The following is a 20,180-nucleotide window of genomic DNA, read 5'->3' as shown; positions in this document are numbered from 1 at the left end:
ACATGCAGTATGCCAGTGCAACAACATGAGTTCAGAAAACCTAAATTTTAGAAGAAAGCATTATGAAAATAAAATATGTAGGCAAAAGGGTCAAAGATGAATGTAGAAACAAAATGGTACTTGTAAATTTCATGCCCAAATTAATGAAAAAGACACAAATAATATGCTTCCTATTTATTATAAAATATCCATCTCTAAGTGCACTACTTAAAAGCAAGTCATGTTTTATTTGTTCACATCAATAGATTATACTAGGCTGCCGGCTGCTGATTGCTACTTCAGCTTTCTTTGATTTGCCTTTTTTAAAATTTTAAGTCTTTAATTATATTGTACCTTTGAATATTTTTAGGGAACATGGGTCTTATGTTGTTTGCGTGAAACATAATTTTAGTTTGATTCAAGTAATATGTTACAGAAAACATTAAAATAAAACTGAGTATACAGGTCTGTTTCAGTATCCAACAGTAAATATTTACTGACTAGTACTGTATCGCTAGGTCATGCAAGGAAAATATTCCTATATACAGACAGAGCACTTAATGGATGCATCTAGTATGAACAATAACACTTTTATTTCAACAGGAATATGCATGTGCCATATATTGACAATAATGTACCCCCCTACTGTAAAAAATATAGTGAATAATGAACCCCCCTTCCTGTAATTTATACAGATATTATGAGTCCCTGAGGAGTAACGTGACCATATGAAAGCATGAGGCTGCAGGTTGAGTGCTTTTATACAGGTCACGTAACTCCAAGGTGACTTCTAATATCTGTATAAACTACAGCAGGGGGTACATTATGCATTGCAATCTACAGTTCAATGTATACAGAGAAACCTAAATCTTTTGAAAGCTCTCTCCCTAAGCTGCAGAAGAAGTGGTGGTACAAAAGATACAATTTTATAGTACATATTAGACTTTTAGAATACCTTCAGAATACATCCAGCAGCAGGCAGTCTCCAGAACATTTTGCTTTTGTTTATGAGTAGTAACGAGCAAAATTTTTTAGCAGGCATGGATACGCAGGGAAATTCTGCATTTCGCCATTGGTGGATTATTTTGTGAAACGCAGTGCATCCATGCGGAAAACATTGCGGTCGTGTGTAGGATGCGTTTTGTGAATTTTTCTGCAGTTTCATAAATTTTCCGGCAAAACAGGACTAATTTGCTCATCACTATTTATGAGAATAACTGTGGCAGGGATAGAGTTAAACTGAGACATCTCCATAGGAAGCATGATGCGATCGCCAGAACAGAGTTCCATGCTACTTTAACACAAAGTGCAGATTATCAATCATAAAGTTCACACACCAGTCAGGGATTCACACACTTCACTACCATACCTTTCTTGTGTGAATTCCTGACTGGTGTGTACTTTGTGACTGACCACACCATGCTTCCTTCAAAGCTGTCTACCCTTCACCTTTTGTCTGCTACTGTCATTAGTTATATGAGCACGGATGGCAAGGGGGCACTGTGCTAGTCATAAGTTTGTTTTGCAGAAAAAAAACAGCGAAAATTTGCAAAATGCAGTTACTGCACAGGAAGGGCACCAGCAGGAGGGTAGAGCTCTGATGCAAAGCAGGTCAGCATTGGTGCTGTTAAAAGGGAAATCTTTGCAGTGTAATTTGGCAGAAGGATGAGGAGCGATAGTGACAGCCAAGCAGCAGGATGTTGTGACTTAGGGCCAGTGGTAGTGGCGAATGTATAGGAATGACATGTATTTAAATGATGAAGATTGGGAGAGATGTCAGGAGAGACATGCAGATTATTGTGTGTGTCTCTTATAAATGGCGGGTTCTGCCATAGGAATTCCCCATTCATGAGGATATAATTTACAGTTTAGACCCATAGGGAAATGTAACTAATAAAATCTTAAAATAGAATTGCATTAAATATTTTTGTCAGAGCAGAGCAATTTTGGATTCTGTTCTGCTTCCTTATTAAGATGAACAAGTGCAATTAGCATTAGAATTGAATAATCACCTCTGACAGGCCAGACTCATTTTCTGCTATGACCCCTAAGCTTAGCTTCTCAGCAGCTGCTCAGAGCACAATGAGCATATGCAGTGTCACTGACACTTCTAACAAAATCCAAGAAGGTTTTCTCCTGTGACAACTGTAAAGACCTGGATCATTTCTTTTATACTCTCCTCCTCTGCCCACACTTCATAAAAAGTATATGTATATAGATCACATAAAAAGTCTATATATATGTAAAGTAAAAAGTATAAAAATAATGTAACCAATAACACACCAGAACACAATTTTTACTATTACACAGGTTATACATATTAGCTATTTACACAGATTGCTGGCCAGCAAAATTACTAAGCATTTGAGGATTAAACAGCAAAAAAAAAAAATAAAAAAATTTCAATCCATCACAGAGACAACCTCTGCAATCATCTCTTGCATTCTCTAGTAGGTTGTTTTTGATGCATAGAGATATGTAAATTGTATCACATTCTTTGATATGAAACCTAAATTAAAATGCAAGTGAGATTTAGAGAAAACAGGACCAAGATATAAATAGCCCAAATAGATTGTTTTCGATAATTTGTGAGACATACACGCAGTTGATTAATGACACTGTGATATGCTTTGACTCAACTTAATCACTTAAATATCAGTTGATATTGACAAAAAGGAAAAGAGTTATGTGAATGTGTCTGCAGTCAAAGGCAGAATCATGGCATGAATTTTAAGTACAGTCTGAAGAGTCTATGGCAGATCAACAGCTCAGGTTAGCTTTGCAATGATCTAGAGATTAAACTAGGATAAGTATTCCTTTCTGTGATGCTATCCATGTGCAGCATTATTTTCAGCTGTAAGTAACACAACAATGCATCAATCAGAGCAGTGAGAATGGCAAAACTAAAGTGCTCTAGCCTAATTTCCACTTTAGCTCCTTATCGCAAAAGATGCTTCATCAGTTAAAGTACCAAATTATACAATATACAGTATTTTAATGGTTACTCTGAATGCAAAAACATAAGATCACTAGCTTTATCCCCAAATTTTCTCCCCGCTGTGTTAAAGTTGGCTGCCTTGATTGTCCCAATATCATCATCATATCAATTATCGCATCACAAAATGGGTGGAAAGGAATGGCTCTGTTTTGATACCTTGTAAAGGTATGGGATCCTTTATCTGGAACAACAAAAAAAGCGAATGGCAATCAGGACTACAAACAAGGGTAAAACCCTTTTAAAAGTTTTATTGCGGAGGTGCAACGTTTAGGGGCAATGTGACCCCTTTATCAAGCATGTTTTTGGAGGGTGCCGATCCCTCCAGCAGTGTGCACCGGACAAAAAAAATTTTTTTGGAGTGTTAGGGTGTGCGGATAAGGTCTCTGTGATCCTTTATCTGGAAACCCTCTATCCAGAAAGCTCAGAATTACAGAAAGCCTAGACTCCATTTTAATAAAATAATTCAGATTTTTAAAATTGATTTATTTTGTCTTTGTAATAATAAAACAGTACCTTGTACTTGATCCCATGATCCCATTTGTTTCAGAGGTTAAACATTGTAATCAAGGACAGAAAAGAGGGGCCTGGTCATACTCGGCTTCTATAACAACTATTAAAAATATATTTCAGTAATATTAAAATTATTTGTAATATATACTATGATAGCTTATTTTGCTCAAGAAACCTTTTGTATCAGCACATTTTTATTCATGCATATGAAAAGGAACTGCTCTACTTTTTACTTGCTTATGGTCGGAATAACCATGAATTAATTATAATTTAAGGGAAACAATTAAATCTGGTAGCCAAATTTCCATACAATGATTGCTGTTTCAAGCTAATAGCAGTTTCTCTATCAGACATGGGGATTCTATAATATAATGTTTTCCACTTGACTAATCACAAAAAAAAACAGTTTGTAACTGCTTCCAGCAACAGCCCCAAAACTAAATTACATCTGAAAGTCTCAAACATCTGCAGAGTCACATTTTTAAATTTAATGTGGACAAAATACCTGTGAAATCCATTTTAATTACTTATACCTTGACAATAGAAGGGTCAAGTAACCATAATTCATATAACTGAAAATAAAATAAAATGAAACTGTGTGTAGTATAGCACCTGGGTTTTAGTTGCAATAACATTTTCAGGAAGTACCATAGAGACAAATTAGCTTACTTCCTGTAGAATTCAAAACCAGATTCTTAAAAAAGCAAAGAAAATTAATAAATGTTCAATAAAAAACAGGAGCACTATTTCATAGTTAAGATGTCACAATTCCATCTCATATTCATATTTACAAACATTGATAGGTAGTGATGGGCGAAATAATTGGCCAGGCATTGATTCACATCGAATTTCCACATTTCGCCATTGGCAGATTATTTTGTGAAGCGGGCAATAAAATTTAGGCAATAAAATTTACTGACCAAAAAAAATGCTGCGCAAAAAAAATTACGTGCACAACAATTTTGATGGGTTGATTAAACTAATACAGACAGGACAGAAGAGCCGGAACTCAGGGTTGGGACAGAAACAGTACGTGCCTGGTGCCCCCCTGCTTTTGCGCCCTAGGCACGTGCCTCTACTGCCGTTCGGGCCCTGGATGGGTATATTCATATGCTATATTCATATGCTTTTGTTTATGTGTTCTATTAAATCCACACTTTTTGTGTTAGCATGTTCATCTGTACAAAAATAAATGCTAGCAATATTTTTATGTTTGATTAAAATACACCACTTTATTTTATCTTTCCATTTTAATGGAGGGCAAGTAAAAGTCAGTTTCACTTGGGGGGGTTTTGCCAATTTAGGTCTAATTGCCCATTTAGGACCACAGGATGTCACTCTTCTGTAAAAAAAAAAAAAATGCACTTGGCTGAGGTATCCCCATTGCTGCACAATCTTGTTTCTTCAATTACCCACATGTGCAGTATAGTAAAGGTGAACATTTTGGATGTACGAGCCCTGGATTGGCACATACAAATAATGGGAAATTCTATACTGTGTATACTGTAGTACAAGCAGTCCCTGGAATAATGAAGCATTTGGCAGTATGGAGAGATGTGTTCTCATACAGAGTATGGCCTCTGGCTTCGGGCCCCAGGCTAATGATCAGAATGCATTGGGGATGCCTAACAAAGTGAATTTTACTTCCAAAGCCTTTTAAGGAATATTTTCTTTGTTGTCTAAATACTTAGTGGTTACTATAATACCTTACATTTAAGACCAGTATAGTAAACCTTTGGCACTACAGTAATACAGTGCTACTGTAGTAAGTCATTTTACATAACCCTCACTTAATAGGCTCAAAAATGGAGTGCCATATTTTCCTTGCAATGCACTCCCACTTATTTAAATAAATAACAATATATAGAAAAAGAGGCAAACTATATGGGGTAACATGTCATAAATCCTATAATAGGTAAATAAAGTAAATATCAACCTAATTAGAAACAGAGTATGTTTCCTTATGGTTCACCTTAGTACAAGTCACAGGCTTAAATACAAATCCTTTTTTTTACTGAATAAACTAAATTTGTTCCATTAGTTTGCTCAAAGGAATTTTTCAGGCGGTAGTAACCATTATTTATTCAGAATGAGTACATATACCGTGTGAGTATAATAAAAGGAAATATCCCTCGTACACTTTAGGGTATAGAGACTATTGCAATAATTAAAGGGTTATAAAGTACTGTTGCCAGGGGATCGGCTAAAAACACAGTACAATGAATCACTAGTTTCAAACTATGTTAAAATAATACCTGACATTTTACTTAAAAAGTGTTATCATATTTACATTTCTAGGGAACTGGTCCACATTTAAGATTTCTTTTAATTTGGAATAGTTAAATAAGAACATCTTTGTAAAGACTGTTTGTGTATCATCACTGATGAAACATATAGTTGAACAAGTATTTATTGTAAACCCCACAATTTAAAGACTTATTTTTGAATGCAACTGAAATAAAATGGACCCAATATTGAGTATACATGCATTTGAGCTCTTCCCAGCCTGCTCTGATGACTAATGTGCAAATACACCCATTGATGCTAGGATTCCTACAGTCTGGCTGTGGGGAGTTGTTCAAGAGCTAACTTAGAGGTTTGTGTTAAGAGCCGCTACTGACTTGCACCAAGCAAATTGCAACTTAATGCCATTATTAACACTGCACGCATTCATGTGCTGGAAGAGAAGCTATTTCCGCTCTGAAAATGTTTGTAGAAACTAGGCAATTTACTTCTGCATTAGTAAATGAGCCTCCTAGGCATTTGTACTCTGGACTGAACAAAAATAAACGATTACAAGGAGCATTACTACCTTAAATGTAGTGCCTAATAGGAAAATACTTTACAAATATAGGGTTATTACAGGACAATACAAAAAACTTTTTTTACTGAGACAAACTACACCAAATACAATTGTGCATTAAATTAAGTTTGTGGTGTCAGGGTTTCGGATGCAATGGTGTTTGTAGGTTTTTGTTTAAGTAGACTGGTTAGGGCCACCTTCCAAAACAGACTTTTTTTTTAGGGTCCAGGACAAGGGAAACACATCAGACTCATTCTGACATACTAATTATACCAAATATTTGTTTTCATGGCACTAGCAGTTACAGTGTACCCTTAATCCAACAGGCTTAAAAAATAGAAAAAAAGTTTATAGTATAACTAACTTATAAAGTAAACTGACTTTTGTTTGAAATTAGACTGTATGTGCTAGTATTTCAAAGGAAAGTCTCCATCTGTATTTGAGCAACAGTGAGGGGAAGATTTATTCAAATTGGAACTTCTTGGATTCACAAGCAGTTCAAATTTTATCACAACACTTTATGAGAGTAAAGAATGTGTTTTCTTGATAAAACAATAAACAGTGAATCAAATATACATACGATCTGAGGCTATTTTGCCTTATTTAATAGGTGATAGAAATCTGCAGATGGTAGATCAGGCTTTATCATCTCTGACTATATAGTCAAAACAGAAGAGTATAGTGAAAAGGTTATTTAATTTAAATGCAATGCTTTTTACATATAAAAAGCAAGAGGTTGATTATGCCAGGTTTGATTTTCCAGAATTAAATGGCAGCTAACAAAAGAATGGAAAATTATTTCTTTCTGCCTTGAACTTAGACTGAACTTGTATTTTGTATATTATAGTACATTTATGAAGTAGTAAAATAACTCACTTTCATAAACTGGCCAATGTTCTTGCTTATTTCTCACTATAACAACTTAACAATTACAGAAAGTAATACTGATTTGATTGCATTACATCTGGCATCACAGAAAACATAAAGATGATTTAGGAATAAGGCAGGTTGAACCAGGACACTGATTCTGGGAACTCTTTTGGGAAATAATGTATGGTCACTCGATTCTTAATTCAAATTGATAAAATGAAATAAAAATATCTAATGAGTTAAACAGAAACCTCACTGACCTGCAATCCCACTCCTACCCAGTTTAAACTAACAACACCAAAACTAGAAGTCGATAAAAATGAGGCCATTAGTATATCAATAATAGGTCTTTTGGTAGTTTAATTTAGTAATTAGCAGAAGATGCTGGTACAATTATACAAATAGATTCACTAACTGGTAGGATATACCTAGAGTGTCCCACAGATAGTCCATGTGTAGTGAAAACACAGATAGATGGAATACACTGGAAATGTTACATATTTCTTCTTCCTTTGACTCTCTTTAATATCTTAACCATCTAATCATCTTAATCATGCTATCTCCGTCTACTACAGCACACTCACCACTGCCCTTAATGAACTTGTTCCTGTCAAAAACAAAATGCATTGGATCCAAACAGCTTCAACCTTGGCATCCTGCTCATACCTATGCCCACCAAAGATGTTCAAGTACAAAACATCTGTGGCTAAAAATCTGCTCTTCTCTCCTATAATTCCTTACTTTACTCATAAACTCACTCATAAACTCACTTCTATGATTATTTACATTACTCATAAACTCTCTCCTATAATTCGAACTTTACTTATAAACTCTCTTTGGAACACCTGCACAACTTTTCTTAACCTTTCAGCCTCTGCTGTCCCCTTCTTTACTCTCTCTATGTGCATTGGTCACTGCTCAAGATATTGCAGAGCACTTCAAAACTGACACCATCAGAAGTGATATTGCACAACTAAATTCATCTAGCCTATAACCATCCTCCCTCTACACTACCCAGTCTCTTTTTTACTGCTTCCCCATTGTGACTGAAGAGGAGGTCTTAAAACATTTGAATTCCTCTCACCTTACTACCTGGTCACTTAATCCTTTTCTTTCCAAACTTCTCAATGCCACTCCCTGTCTAATCAAAGCCTTAACTCATCAATATAATATTTCCCTCTCAAATGGAATATTTCCCTCCCAACTAAAACATGCACTTCACCCCCATTCTGAAAAAAAACCCCTCCAATTTTTTTTGTCCTATATCTTTCCTCCTTTTCATCTTAAAGTTTACAACTAATTAACACTCCTCTTGCCTGATGTTGGATCTGGAAGTGACTAGAAGCACTTAAGGCTCCTGCCACATGTGGCAGACTCTTGGCCTGTGGACAAAAGTAGACCAAAATTCTGCCTCTAGGCTCCTAAAAGCTTACAGAAGTTCCTGCACCTGGACCCCTTACATTTGGGTATTTTGGCACGGAACTGCATACTTGGCAGATCAATAAGCTTTTGAGGCATGGGGGTGGATTGTTGGTCTGTGTTTATTCGTAGACCAAGAATCAGCCAATTATAACAGAAACAAAAGTGATTTTTAGTGATACTTTTTGCCTATTGATTTCATTAAGAAATAATGTTCAGCACAAATCCTATTCATTGAGCTCATATTGAAAAGAGGTGTATACTGTCACTTTAAGACAATGATGTGACAAATGCTGGCCGTTCTGTGTCTCAGAACACACTTACTTCCTAACTCCACTCCTTCTATACTTCTAAGATCAGATGACATTGATTTATATAGTTCATGTATTGTCGCTAACACCCACTGAGAGCTGTTGATCTTAAAAGAAGTGGCCCCTCAGATGCCTCTGGTGCTGTAAGTCTCCCTCCCACTACAGAAGGCACCCTACAGAAGTCAAAACAGAAAATGTAAAGTAACAGGGAAATAAAAGAAATCAATGCCGACGGGGCTACTCTGAACCCTCCTCATGAATGCATCTAAAAACTGAGGAGGCAGGACAAAGATGTCTGGTTTATACAAAAGACCAAATGTCCAAAAGCTTTACCATGGTATTCAAATATGAGGTTTTAACTTAAAAGGCTTTAATATATAATTGTTTTTTATTATTTTTTTAATAAAATGTTGTGCTGCATTCAATTGAAATGGGTTAAGATTCAATTATAAAAGAATGCCATTTTTTTATATCTCTAGATTTTGCCAAGTCTTTTTTTGTACATTAACAGAACTAGTAAAGGAATTCCTTGCTTTTTTGCCTTTACTGAATAACAGTATAGCCGAGTCTATATTTTGCCACTGTAATGTATATTTATAGATTTCAAAATAATAAATGAGCATTGCAAGTATCACAAAAAGCAATATATGTACCAGTTAACAGAATATGACACAATTTATCAGAGTGTCTACAAAACAATCATACTACATCCGCATGGGCTTTGATAATATCTCTCTCTGACAGGGGTGTTTGAAGAGATAAATGTCACTGGGCTGAAATAACAGCCAAGACTACTATTAAAACTTGATTTCTTCAGGACATGGAAATGTAAGTGTATATTTCCAAACTCCCTTCTCTTTATATCTGGAACTGTTATTGTTGTTTTTTTAATCCTGTACCCCTTTATATCATACATCCTAATAGATCAAAATTTGGTGCAAGACTTCCGAAATTGGGGTTTAACATACATTAACTTGAAGTTGTGTGTGGTGAATTTGGAGAGCAGTTTTTCTTTCATGGGCAGGTCCAGGGTTATTTATGGAGGGGTTTATAGGATAACGGTTTTGAAGTTAGAAATAAGCCCTCATCTACATTTGCTTCTATGTCTCTCCTCCTATTCTTCTCCCTGTGGGCATGATATAAATTTAGCTAGCACTAGGGATGAGCGAAATTTTTCAGGCATGGATTCAGGGCAAATTTCCACGTTTCGTCATTATAACTTTGCGAAACGGACGCAAAAATTAACATTTCGTGAATCTTTTTAAAGACTTGCTCATTTGTGGACGAAGCGAAAAGGGACAGATTCGCTCATCACTAGCCAGCACAGAAAAGCAAGACCACATACAACAATTCAGCATCTAGAATATGCAGTACAGTTTTGGTTTCAACTGCTTGAAAAGGATATTAATTAAACAGAAAATTCCATAAATGGCAACTAAGTTGATAAAGGGAATGGCAACTAAGTTGATAAAGGGAACTGTTTACACTGGATAAGACTGCCTATTATAGTTTTTGAGGATGTATTTGACTGAAATTAACATATTGGTGCTTACAAAAAATTCTATGTCTCCTCAATATCCAGAACACAGTGAAGGTGCAGTCCACTTTCTTAGGAAGCAAGGCACACTACACTTTCATTTTGGGTAGAACACTGAAGATGCTTTGTGCCCTTAAAGTATATAAAAGGAAAGCAGTTTAGGGCAGATGGAACCTAGATTGTAAGGTAGGATGCATCTAATTTGGCAGAGCTAATGACTATGAGAGTAATGGAGTCCTACTGCAATAAGAGAATTTCATATAAACATATTTATCTATAGACAAAACAATATTAAACTGAGCCTTGGCCTCAACTTAGTGTTTATGGAAGCACATCACATTGTGCACCAGATGAGCATACTCAATACAGAAGCACCAGTGTCAAGCCATTAAGCACATGCCCATCTCATTGGATCCTGGCTGAGCCTGCCCAACTGAATGCCATTAGGGAAAAAAAGATTTGATCCTTTTTTACATGTATATTCAATAAAATCTAAAGAGTTTCTTATGTTTTTGACAATATTTTTGACAATATTGCAATAACATCAGCTAACAATTATGAAATATATTTTTTAATAAATGATTCTGTTTCTTGTAAGACTTTTCTCATCAAAAAAGTCAAAATTTACAACACAAAAAAATACAATAAGGGTCATTAACCTGTGTACTTACATTGTACAATCAGCTGAACCAGGGCGTCTCTTGGTTTGACATTAAATCCATTATATTGACTTGTTTGACACCTGTATGTTCCTGTCATTTCTCTGGAAACATTTACAATCCTTAAAATGCCATCATAACTCTCCATCTGCATTGATCCATCTGGCATTGGAACATCTTTGTCTGCTCTGGACCACATAATAATTGGCTTGGGTTTGCCAGAAATCTGGCACTGCAGTTCTATTGTGTCTCCTTCCCGGGCAACCATTGGAGATTTTCCTTTCGGAACAGTAAGATTTGGAGGAACTTAAGAGAAAAACAAAGAAAAAGTTGATTATATAAAACTGAATAATTCTAGATTAAAAACATTATATATCCTCTTTGCATGTCATCATTTTAATATACATTTTAAATGCTTCTTTCATTATTTTACTGATATTTAGCCTGTCCAGTGCTGCAACTTATTGATCTTATTGCATTATGTGTTGGCAGTAAACTAGTGGCACATTATAGAGCAATAGAGATGTAGCGAACTGTTCGCCGGCGAACTAATTTGTGCGAACATCGGGTGTTCGCAAGTTCTCAAGTTCGCAAACTTTTCGCGTATGTTTGCAATTTGGGTTCGCGTGGCGTTCTTCCGCTGCGTTTTTTTCTCGGCCTAAAAACGCCGCACAAGCCACACATGCCGTTTTTCAGCAAATCCCGTTTCCATGGTGCTAATAGTGCGAAATAGCAAAAAATGCCGCGTATTTCCACTAGGTCTGCCAGCTGCCTTTGCGGTTTTATGCAACGCTGTGTCAACAAAGTATTTTTCAGATAAATTTTTGCCCTTGATCCCCCTCCTGCATGCCACTGTCCAGGTCGTGGCACCCTTTAAACAACTTTAAAATCAGTTTTCTGGCCAGAAATGGCTTTTCTAGGTTTGAAAGTTTGCCTTCCCATTGAAGTCTATGGGGTTCGCAAAGTTCGCGAATATTCGCACTTTTTGGCGTAAGTTCGCGAACGGGTTCGCAAACTTTTTTTTTGAGGTTCGCTACATCTCTATAGAGCAATAGAGAATGCTGAGAATATAGAACAATGTCAGCACTATGGTACTTTCACGCTGATGCCATGGAATCTGTGACTAAAATGGTAAAATATTTGCAAAAACATTAAACATGAAAAATTTTCCAATAAATATATATATATATATACAGTATATAGACCTGCAAATTAGTATAGTGACAGATGCTCTGTGTATCTGAGTTTCTGTCTCTGTTCCAGCTGTGAAACACCAACAAATACATTATACTACCATTTTACCAGAATGTTGTGATGCACAGCTGGAGTTTGTCAGTAAGATTTTCTTATATTAAGAAAAAATAGTCAAACATGGTATTGGACTATTTGATACAGAAAATTAACAGAGAATTCATTGTCCAGATGGTCAGTTTTATAAAAGTATAAATGTTTTTAACAAAAGAATTCTAACTATATTATAATGACAACTATAACAATAATATACAGTAATCTTGGCAATCAACTGCAGCAAATGTTCCATCATCCCTCTCCCAGCAGGTGCTGCTGCAACATAAGGAGTTTCATGCACAAAAACATATGAGGCACAATCAGCTAACCTGACCTAAAACAAAAAGCATGGAGCTCATTTCATACAGAGATAATCTGTTCTGGCCAGTAGCTAATTCAATAGGAAACTAATTCATCATCAGTTTAAGAATCTGTTCACCAAGATGTACAGTAACGTTTTAAATAAAAAATGCATTTACTTCCAAACATGCACAATCATGTTTCTGGAATACCACCGAAACATATATTTCAAGCATCTTTCCTGATATAAATTGTGCTAATAATAAATGTGTGTTTCCATTTAATTAAGCAAAGATGCATTACACCAGCAGCAATATTTTTTTCATATAACATTTTTTAGTGAATCCCTGTGATTAAGAAAATGACTCAGCGTGTTTTACTGTAAAAAAAACATGCTACGTGGAATGATACTGGTTTTGGAAATCCCCTAATGGCTGTGGCAATCTCCTAAGGAAGTCCTGGTACATGTAACCTATGTCTGTGGGTGAGATAGAGTTTCCTACTGATCTAGAAGGGTAATGACTAGTTCCTGTTCTGTGTTAAATAAAACAGGTGGGATAACATCCCTTCCTTTTTGACCTTCACCTGCTGACCAGGGTGAACAGGGAACAGGGAAACGTGTCAAGGGGGCCATTTACTAACTGTAGGATTTTTTTTTTCCAATTTGGATTTTTAGTGCTAAAAGTCTCAGAAAAAAAAGTTGCAAATTTTCCAAGATTTACTATGTGTAAAAATGGCTAAAAATCCAAATTTGACTATTTGCCAGCTAAAACTTGCTGAAATCATGTAGAAGTGAATGGCTGATGTCCTCTTCCCTTCTTTTGCTTAGAAACTATAGAGGTTTTGGATTTTTGAAGCTGCTTTTTATTTGCAACAATTTCGAAAAAGTTGCAGTTTTAATGTGGCTAGTTGAAAAATTTGGTATTTATCTAGTGATTTATTAAAAGATCTGAATTGAAAAAGCATGAACAAATTAAAAGCTACACATTTTTCATGATCTTTATGTTTTTCCACAAAGTTTTGTGGGCTTTTAAAGAAAGAAAATCTTGAAAACCTCTAAAAGCATGAATTAAAAAAAGATGGTTACAGTTTGACTAACTCCCACTGACGTTTACATGATTTCAAAAGTTTTTTAAAAAAAATTGTATTATTATTATTATTTATTATTATGCTTAATAAATCACAAAAAGTGTTTTTTACACTAATAATTCAAGTTTTAGTGCAAAGAAAACACAAATCATGAAAAAATAAATATGAACATTAGTAAATCTGACCCTTTTGACTTAAGGAACTCACACAGGGTTTCTAGGGAAAAACCTCATTAGTTGAAGTATTTTTTCCCAAGCTTTCTTAAATAAGAAAAAGTTAGTCAGCTATCAGGTGACAAAATAATTTTCCAAATCTTGACCAGTTTTGTGTGTTATTGTAAATACACTTTTACAGGCAACCATTTTTCCAGTTCAAACGCATGAAAATATATCCTGTTTCACATGAGACTTTCCCACAAGTCATAATTAAAAAAAAATGTAATGTGCTGTTAAGCTATATTACTATAGAATTCTAAAAGAAATCTTACTACAATGTTGCTATAGGCCAGGGATCCCCAACCTTTTAAACCTGTGAGCAACATTTAAATGGAAAAAGTTTTGGAGAGCAACACAAGCATGACAAATGTTCCTGGGGGTGCCAATGAGAGCTATATGAGAGCTAGCCCCTATGTTGACTGGCAGCCTACAGCAGGCTCTGTTTGGCAATTACACTGGGTTTTTATGCAACCAAAATTTGCCACCAAGTCAGAATATAAAAAAAATATAAAATAAGCCCCACTTTGAGGCCACTGGGCACAACATCCAAAGGGTTGGAGAGCAACATGTTGCTCACAAGTCACTGGTTGGGGATCACTGCTATAGGTTATCAGCCTGTATATAATAGCAGCTGGTATTTTTAGAGAAAAACCCTGAATTTCTCCTCAGCTGCCATAATATACAGGCCTATAGCTACACTGTAGTAAGATTTATTTTAGAATTCTATAGTAATATAGCTTAACAGCACATTACATATATTTTTATTATTAGTAAACTTCAGCACACTTGCAAAAAAAAAAAAAAAAAAAAGTTAGTTAGTAATTAGTCCATTGCATTTGTTTTATAGTGACACAGAAATAGCTTAGAGAACATGTATTAAAAGAGAAGGAAAGTCATTTTGGCATTTTACTGCCAATAGATTCGCCACATAAGTGCCACCTAGAACGCTATATTTATTCTGCCAAAATCATTACCATACCTGAGTAATGAGCCCTAGAAGCTTTCTCATTTTTGTTTAAGACAGCAGCTGCCATTTTAAGTAGCTTCCTGCTGTATAGCTCTAGCCTGTAGCTCAGATTACACATTCCTAAGGGTGGGGGGAGTGAGTTTTATGAATTCTTATGGGAGGGGGAGTAGGAGCGGGAAGAGAGGAGAGAACTGTGCAGACTCTAGCCCCTAAAATGAAGTGTTTTTCTGAGAAAGGAAGTCAGATACCCTAAGAACATGTTCACAAAAAGAAGTGCTTCATTTGATAGATGGCTTTATTTACATAGACCTTTTTCATAAAGCTTACTTAGTTTTCCTTCTTCTTTAGTATGAATTGAAAGTGTTAAAGATACAATCTGAATTTTCAGTGTGACAACTTTGCAAGCTTTTTAAAGCTTGCCTAATGAAAGAATGCAATTCTAAGCTGCTTTGCTGTGTACATAATTAAAAAAATATTTAATGATTTTTTAAAATATTTGTAAATGCAATTGCTATGGAAAGCAGGGTCTGCCTATATTTCTAACCTATCACTGCCAAATTTCAATGTTGTTAAGAAGCAGAAACCAAGGCTTTAACCAAGGCTCCATTTCCCATAATGATTGACATATACTGCTTTCAAAATAACTTTAACATTTTTTCAATGTATTTATAAATAGGTTGTTACAGCTTTTATTCATTTATTGTAAACAACAGACAGTCTAAAAATCTCAACTTACATGTGTAGGTATAGGGATTTGCTAGTTTTTTGCAATGAGAATGTTTTACACATTTCCTATGGCAGCCACTGAGCTGCACAAAATTCATAAGGAACATTTTCAGATTGAAATTTGATGTGTTTTATTTTAGAGTCATGTTTTTATTCTGTGACTACTGATCCTTTAATAGAATAACAACCAAATAGAGCATGCAAAATGTACATAAAATGTATAACTTAGCGTTGCACTGTAACAGATCAACAGAGAAATAACATTTTCTCACTCCAGTGTCACCTTCACATATGTATCACAAGTTAATAAAATATAGATAGACATAAAGATGCAATGATGCAATTAATAATAAATAATTCCATTTAGTCATTCTCTATACTGGATATGTTTATGCTGTTTTTTTCGATAATCATTTTGCCACCTATGTGATGTTTTAAAAATATGCTTCTACATATAAATATAAATGGTGCAACAGGAAAATGTAGCACTTTAAATTGCATGCTAGCACCTTAACATAATAAACTCTATACACATAATACTAATATATATATATATATATATATAGTTATTTTAGGCCAGTAATTGTAATATTCCACAAATGTTACATTGTGTTTCTTTTGCTTCACTGCCTTAACTTTTACCATATGTTCTAACCAGTCTTCAAGTCTGATTCAATCAATGTCTTCTCATCCTTTTCTCTCTTTTTATATATTTCCAATCATTTATTTTACTTTATACTTTGAACAAATGATAATGGATGGCATAGCAAAATGGCCACCTTCTCAGTTCTGAATCCCTTACAATACTCATTTATTACCAGATATGACTCACATATGACAAAACATTTCAAAGGGCCGCTCCATTTGTTTGACAGATTAAGTACTATTACATTGGACAGAGTGCTTAAATGATCTATCCTTTCTATGTTTATAATAAATGTATATATATTTTGAGGCATTGTATACATAAATTCTGAGAAACTACCAAAACAATAGACCCCTGAGCAGAAGAGGAAACTTTTTAAATAAATGCTACTTTCAAACCGCTAAAGGAGAAATATGGGAGAATTCTATGATTTGAGAGTGAGGGTAAGAAAATAGAAGGGGCACAATAGTATTTTTATGTTGTGAAATAAATGCAAAATTCTTTTAACCATTTATAGAATAAAGGCACTTAATATATGACCATTCCTCTCTGTTGTTAATTTATAAATGTGAAGTGGATTTATGTGGGTATATTGGGGATGTTTCCTCTGAAAAAATGTGCTTGCGAGAGAACATGATTACTCTGTACAAGTACATTAGAAGGGATTATAGGCAGATAGTGGGTGTTCTTTTTTCTCATAAAAACGATCAGTGCACCAGAGGTCACCCCTATAGATTAGGGCAACAAAACTTTTATTTGAAGCAGCGTAGATGGTTTTTCACAGTGAGGGCAGTGAGGTTGTGGAATGCCCTTTTTAGTGATGTTGTAATTGCAGATTCTGTTAATGCCTTTAAGAAGGGCTTGGATGAGTTCTTGAACAAGCATAGTATCCAAGGCTATTGTGATACTAAAATCTACAGTTAGTATTGATGTTGGTATATATGGTTTATGTATGTGAGTGTATAGATAGGTCAGTATAGGTTTGTGTGTGCTGGGTTTACTTGGAAGGGTTGAACTTGATGGTCTTTTTTCAACCTTATTTAATTTGTATAATTATTTAAATGCCTAGTGAGTATATGAAAATATGATGTACTCACTAGTCATCACTAGTAAATACAAAATATCATAAATGAACATTTTAAAAGAAGGACTACTCTGTCTGTTTTGTAAAAGTTGTGTTTAAATTATAGTATCTTGGTGCTGTTTTTAGTTTATGGTATAAGTTCTTTATGCTACTGCTTTTTTCTGTAGAGAACATTGTATAGTTAACCAGTAAATATATACCACTTAAAGAATGATAGCACCTAGATGTTACCATTTGAAGTAGATCATTTTAGAAATGTAATGTACTAATAAATATATATTGGAGCCAGCGCCGGATTTCTAAATGACGCGCCCCGAGGCCGCCCCCATTCGGCGGCCCCTAACGCCCCCACCCGCCGTGCGAGCGCGCATGCGCAAACCACCTCCTCCTCCCCTGCCGCCGCGCTAACGCGCAAAAGTTAAAACTCCCATACGGAGCAGTGGGCAAATTTTAAAAATTTGAGTGCGGTGGGGCGGCATGCCGCCCCTATGTTTATGCAGCCCTAGGCCCGGGCCTTTGTGGCCTCGCCACAAATCCGGGCCTGATTGGAGCACAGAGCTATTGTACTGCAATTATAATTTATTGTGCCATACAACAATAATTATTTAGTGGTTCTTTTGTTTTCTTTATTTTCTCTATTCTTTGAATATTACTATGCACAGGGAAATACATTTACACAGCTAGTAAAGAAATTGTGTTTTTTTCACGTTATATATATATATATATATATATATATATATATATACAATGCAGGAGAACAGAACTGTGCTCACAGGATTTGCTAGGTCAACCTTCCAAAGGTTTATTTTGCTTAACGTTTCAGTCCCCCCCACATGGACCTTCGTCGGGAGTTAAACAGTATAACCAGATCCACCGTAGTGTGGCAGAATATATATACAGTATCTGTGTGAGTGTTTGTTCTTTGCTATCAAAAGCATTCTTCCTTCTGCTACTGTAAGCACACATATCCAGTTCCACTGGCATCTCCATCACATTTGATGGATGATGTGCTATGTTTTGGATCATAAGCCTTTCTTTCCCCACACTCTTCTCTTCCCATCATTCTGGTATATGTTGATCCTAGCTTTATCTATCCAAATACTATTGTTCTTGAACTGGGCAAAGTCTAACCTGGTCTTTCTTATTTTTGACGCTTGCCAATGGTTTGCACCTTTTATGTCTTCTCTTGATTGTAGACTTTGACAATGATATGCCTACCCCCTAGAGAGTGTCATTGACTTAGATAGATGTTGGGAAGGGGTTTTTCTTCACTATGGAATAAATTATGCAGTCATCTGGTATTGTGGAGTTGTATTTCATGGTTGTCCAGTCCTTCGATTTGGCTGAGCTAACCAGTTCATTCCTTCTTTTTGTACTAATTTGTGTATTTAGCCACTCCTAGGGGGCTATTTATTAACCACCAAAATTTTTCTTTTTACCAATTCAGATTTTTTTTTTGTGCTAAAAGTCACAGGGGAACAGTTGCAACTTTGTTGAGTATTATTATGTGTCCAAACAGCTACAAATCTGAATCAGCCAATTTGCCAGCTAAAACTTGTCGAGATCATGTAGAAGTCTGTGGCAGATGTCCCTTCCCTTTCCTGAAAGAGCCTTCTTTTGCCTTGAAACGTTTGGATTTTATTTTTCAAGTTTTCGGGGTGACAATTAAGAAAAGGTTCAATTAAGATTTTTGTTTGTAAATTTCAGAGATTCGTGGAAATGTGTTTAGTAGAATTTTTTAAAAGAAGAAAATGATGAATGTTAGAGTTTTAGTAAATCTGTTCCCTAATGTTTATGCTCTCTCTCTGATGGGTTTGTTCATTTTCTCAGCCTTATGATGGCCTGCTTCAATTGCATTTGGACATCATGTTGACAGTTACCAACAATAGCTGCAAACTCATACCTGGCCACAGAATAGCTTGTCAGTTAATATTCCGATTACTTTTGGTCCCTTGATATGGATCAGGCTCCATTTAAAAAGTGCTGTAATTCCTAAACCATTCACCCAGTTTGGATGAGAAAACTCTAAAGTTAAAGCTGGTGGTCTGCACATTTATGCCATATTCACACAACACATTTGCATCAATATCATCAGGACGAAATTAACCTGTCTGTGTGTTTTTGGAATGTAGGTAAAAACTGGAAATCCATGCAGACATAGGGAAAAAAATGGAACTTGTAATTTAAGCCCCCCTTAAGAAACCAGTCTACGTTTTTATGTATTATTATCTGAGAATGTAAAGATTATGGGGGGAAACTGATATAGTAGTTCTTTATGATAAGAAAATGTTGGTCTTTATTGAAGGAGAGATGATAAATAGATATCATACAGAGCAGAGCCGACACGTGTGGAAACAGAGAATGTGAGAAGAATGAATATATGAAAAAAAGTTGCAAAAATAGAAGGAAGGGAAAAGGAGTTTGGAAGTTTATAGAGTGAAGCTGAATGAGCTGGAACAAATGGAAGGGCATAAAGGGGATGGATCTAAAAGTGGAAAGTAGGAGAGACATGAGTACAAAAGTAAAGGGTTAGCCAGTAACTTCAAGTAATATTATTAGTTACATATAATTTAATACCTATCCCTGTGATGTGTGCTCTTTGAAAAGCTCATGTGTTGGAACATACACATTTACAGATGTTTTTTATACTTCATTCATTTTATACTACATTTTTATACTTCATATATTATGCAAAGAACCATTTTGTGTAATAATAATGACTAAGATCAGTTTGCTGTTATCATTATAAAACATTGTTAGCTAAATAACTATGCATTGTT

The 20,180-nt window shown here is 35.3% G+C and overlaps 1 protein-coding gene across 2 annotated transcripts in view; it reads right to left on the bottom strand.

Moving 5' to 3' along the window:
* mdga2 (MAM domain containing glycosylphosphatidylinositol anchor 2) overlaps positions 1–20,180 on the bottom strand; it is a 380,573-nt gene that overhangs the window by 54,704 nt on the left and 305,689 nt on the right. For both annotated transcript variants that reach the window (XM_031891457.1, XM_031891458.1), the window contains exon 8: positions 11,099–11,392. In XM_031891457.1, the coding sequence (XP_031747317.1) occupies positions 11,099–11,392 (294 nt within the window). The remainder of the gene's footprint in view (positions 1–11,098; positions 11,393–20,180) is intronic.

Source organism: Xenopus tropicalis, chromosome 8 (genome assembly GCF_000004195.4).
Source record: "Xenopus tropicalis strain Nigerian chromosome 8, UCB_Xtro_10.0, whole genome shotgun sequence".
Classification (NCBI taxonomy): Eukaryota; Metazoa; Chordata; class Amphibia; order Anura; family Pipidae; genus Xenopus; species Xenopus tropicalis.
Note: the sequence above shows the minus strand (reverse complement) of the source record. Positions and strands in the feature narration are given on the sequence as shown.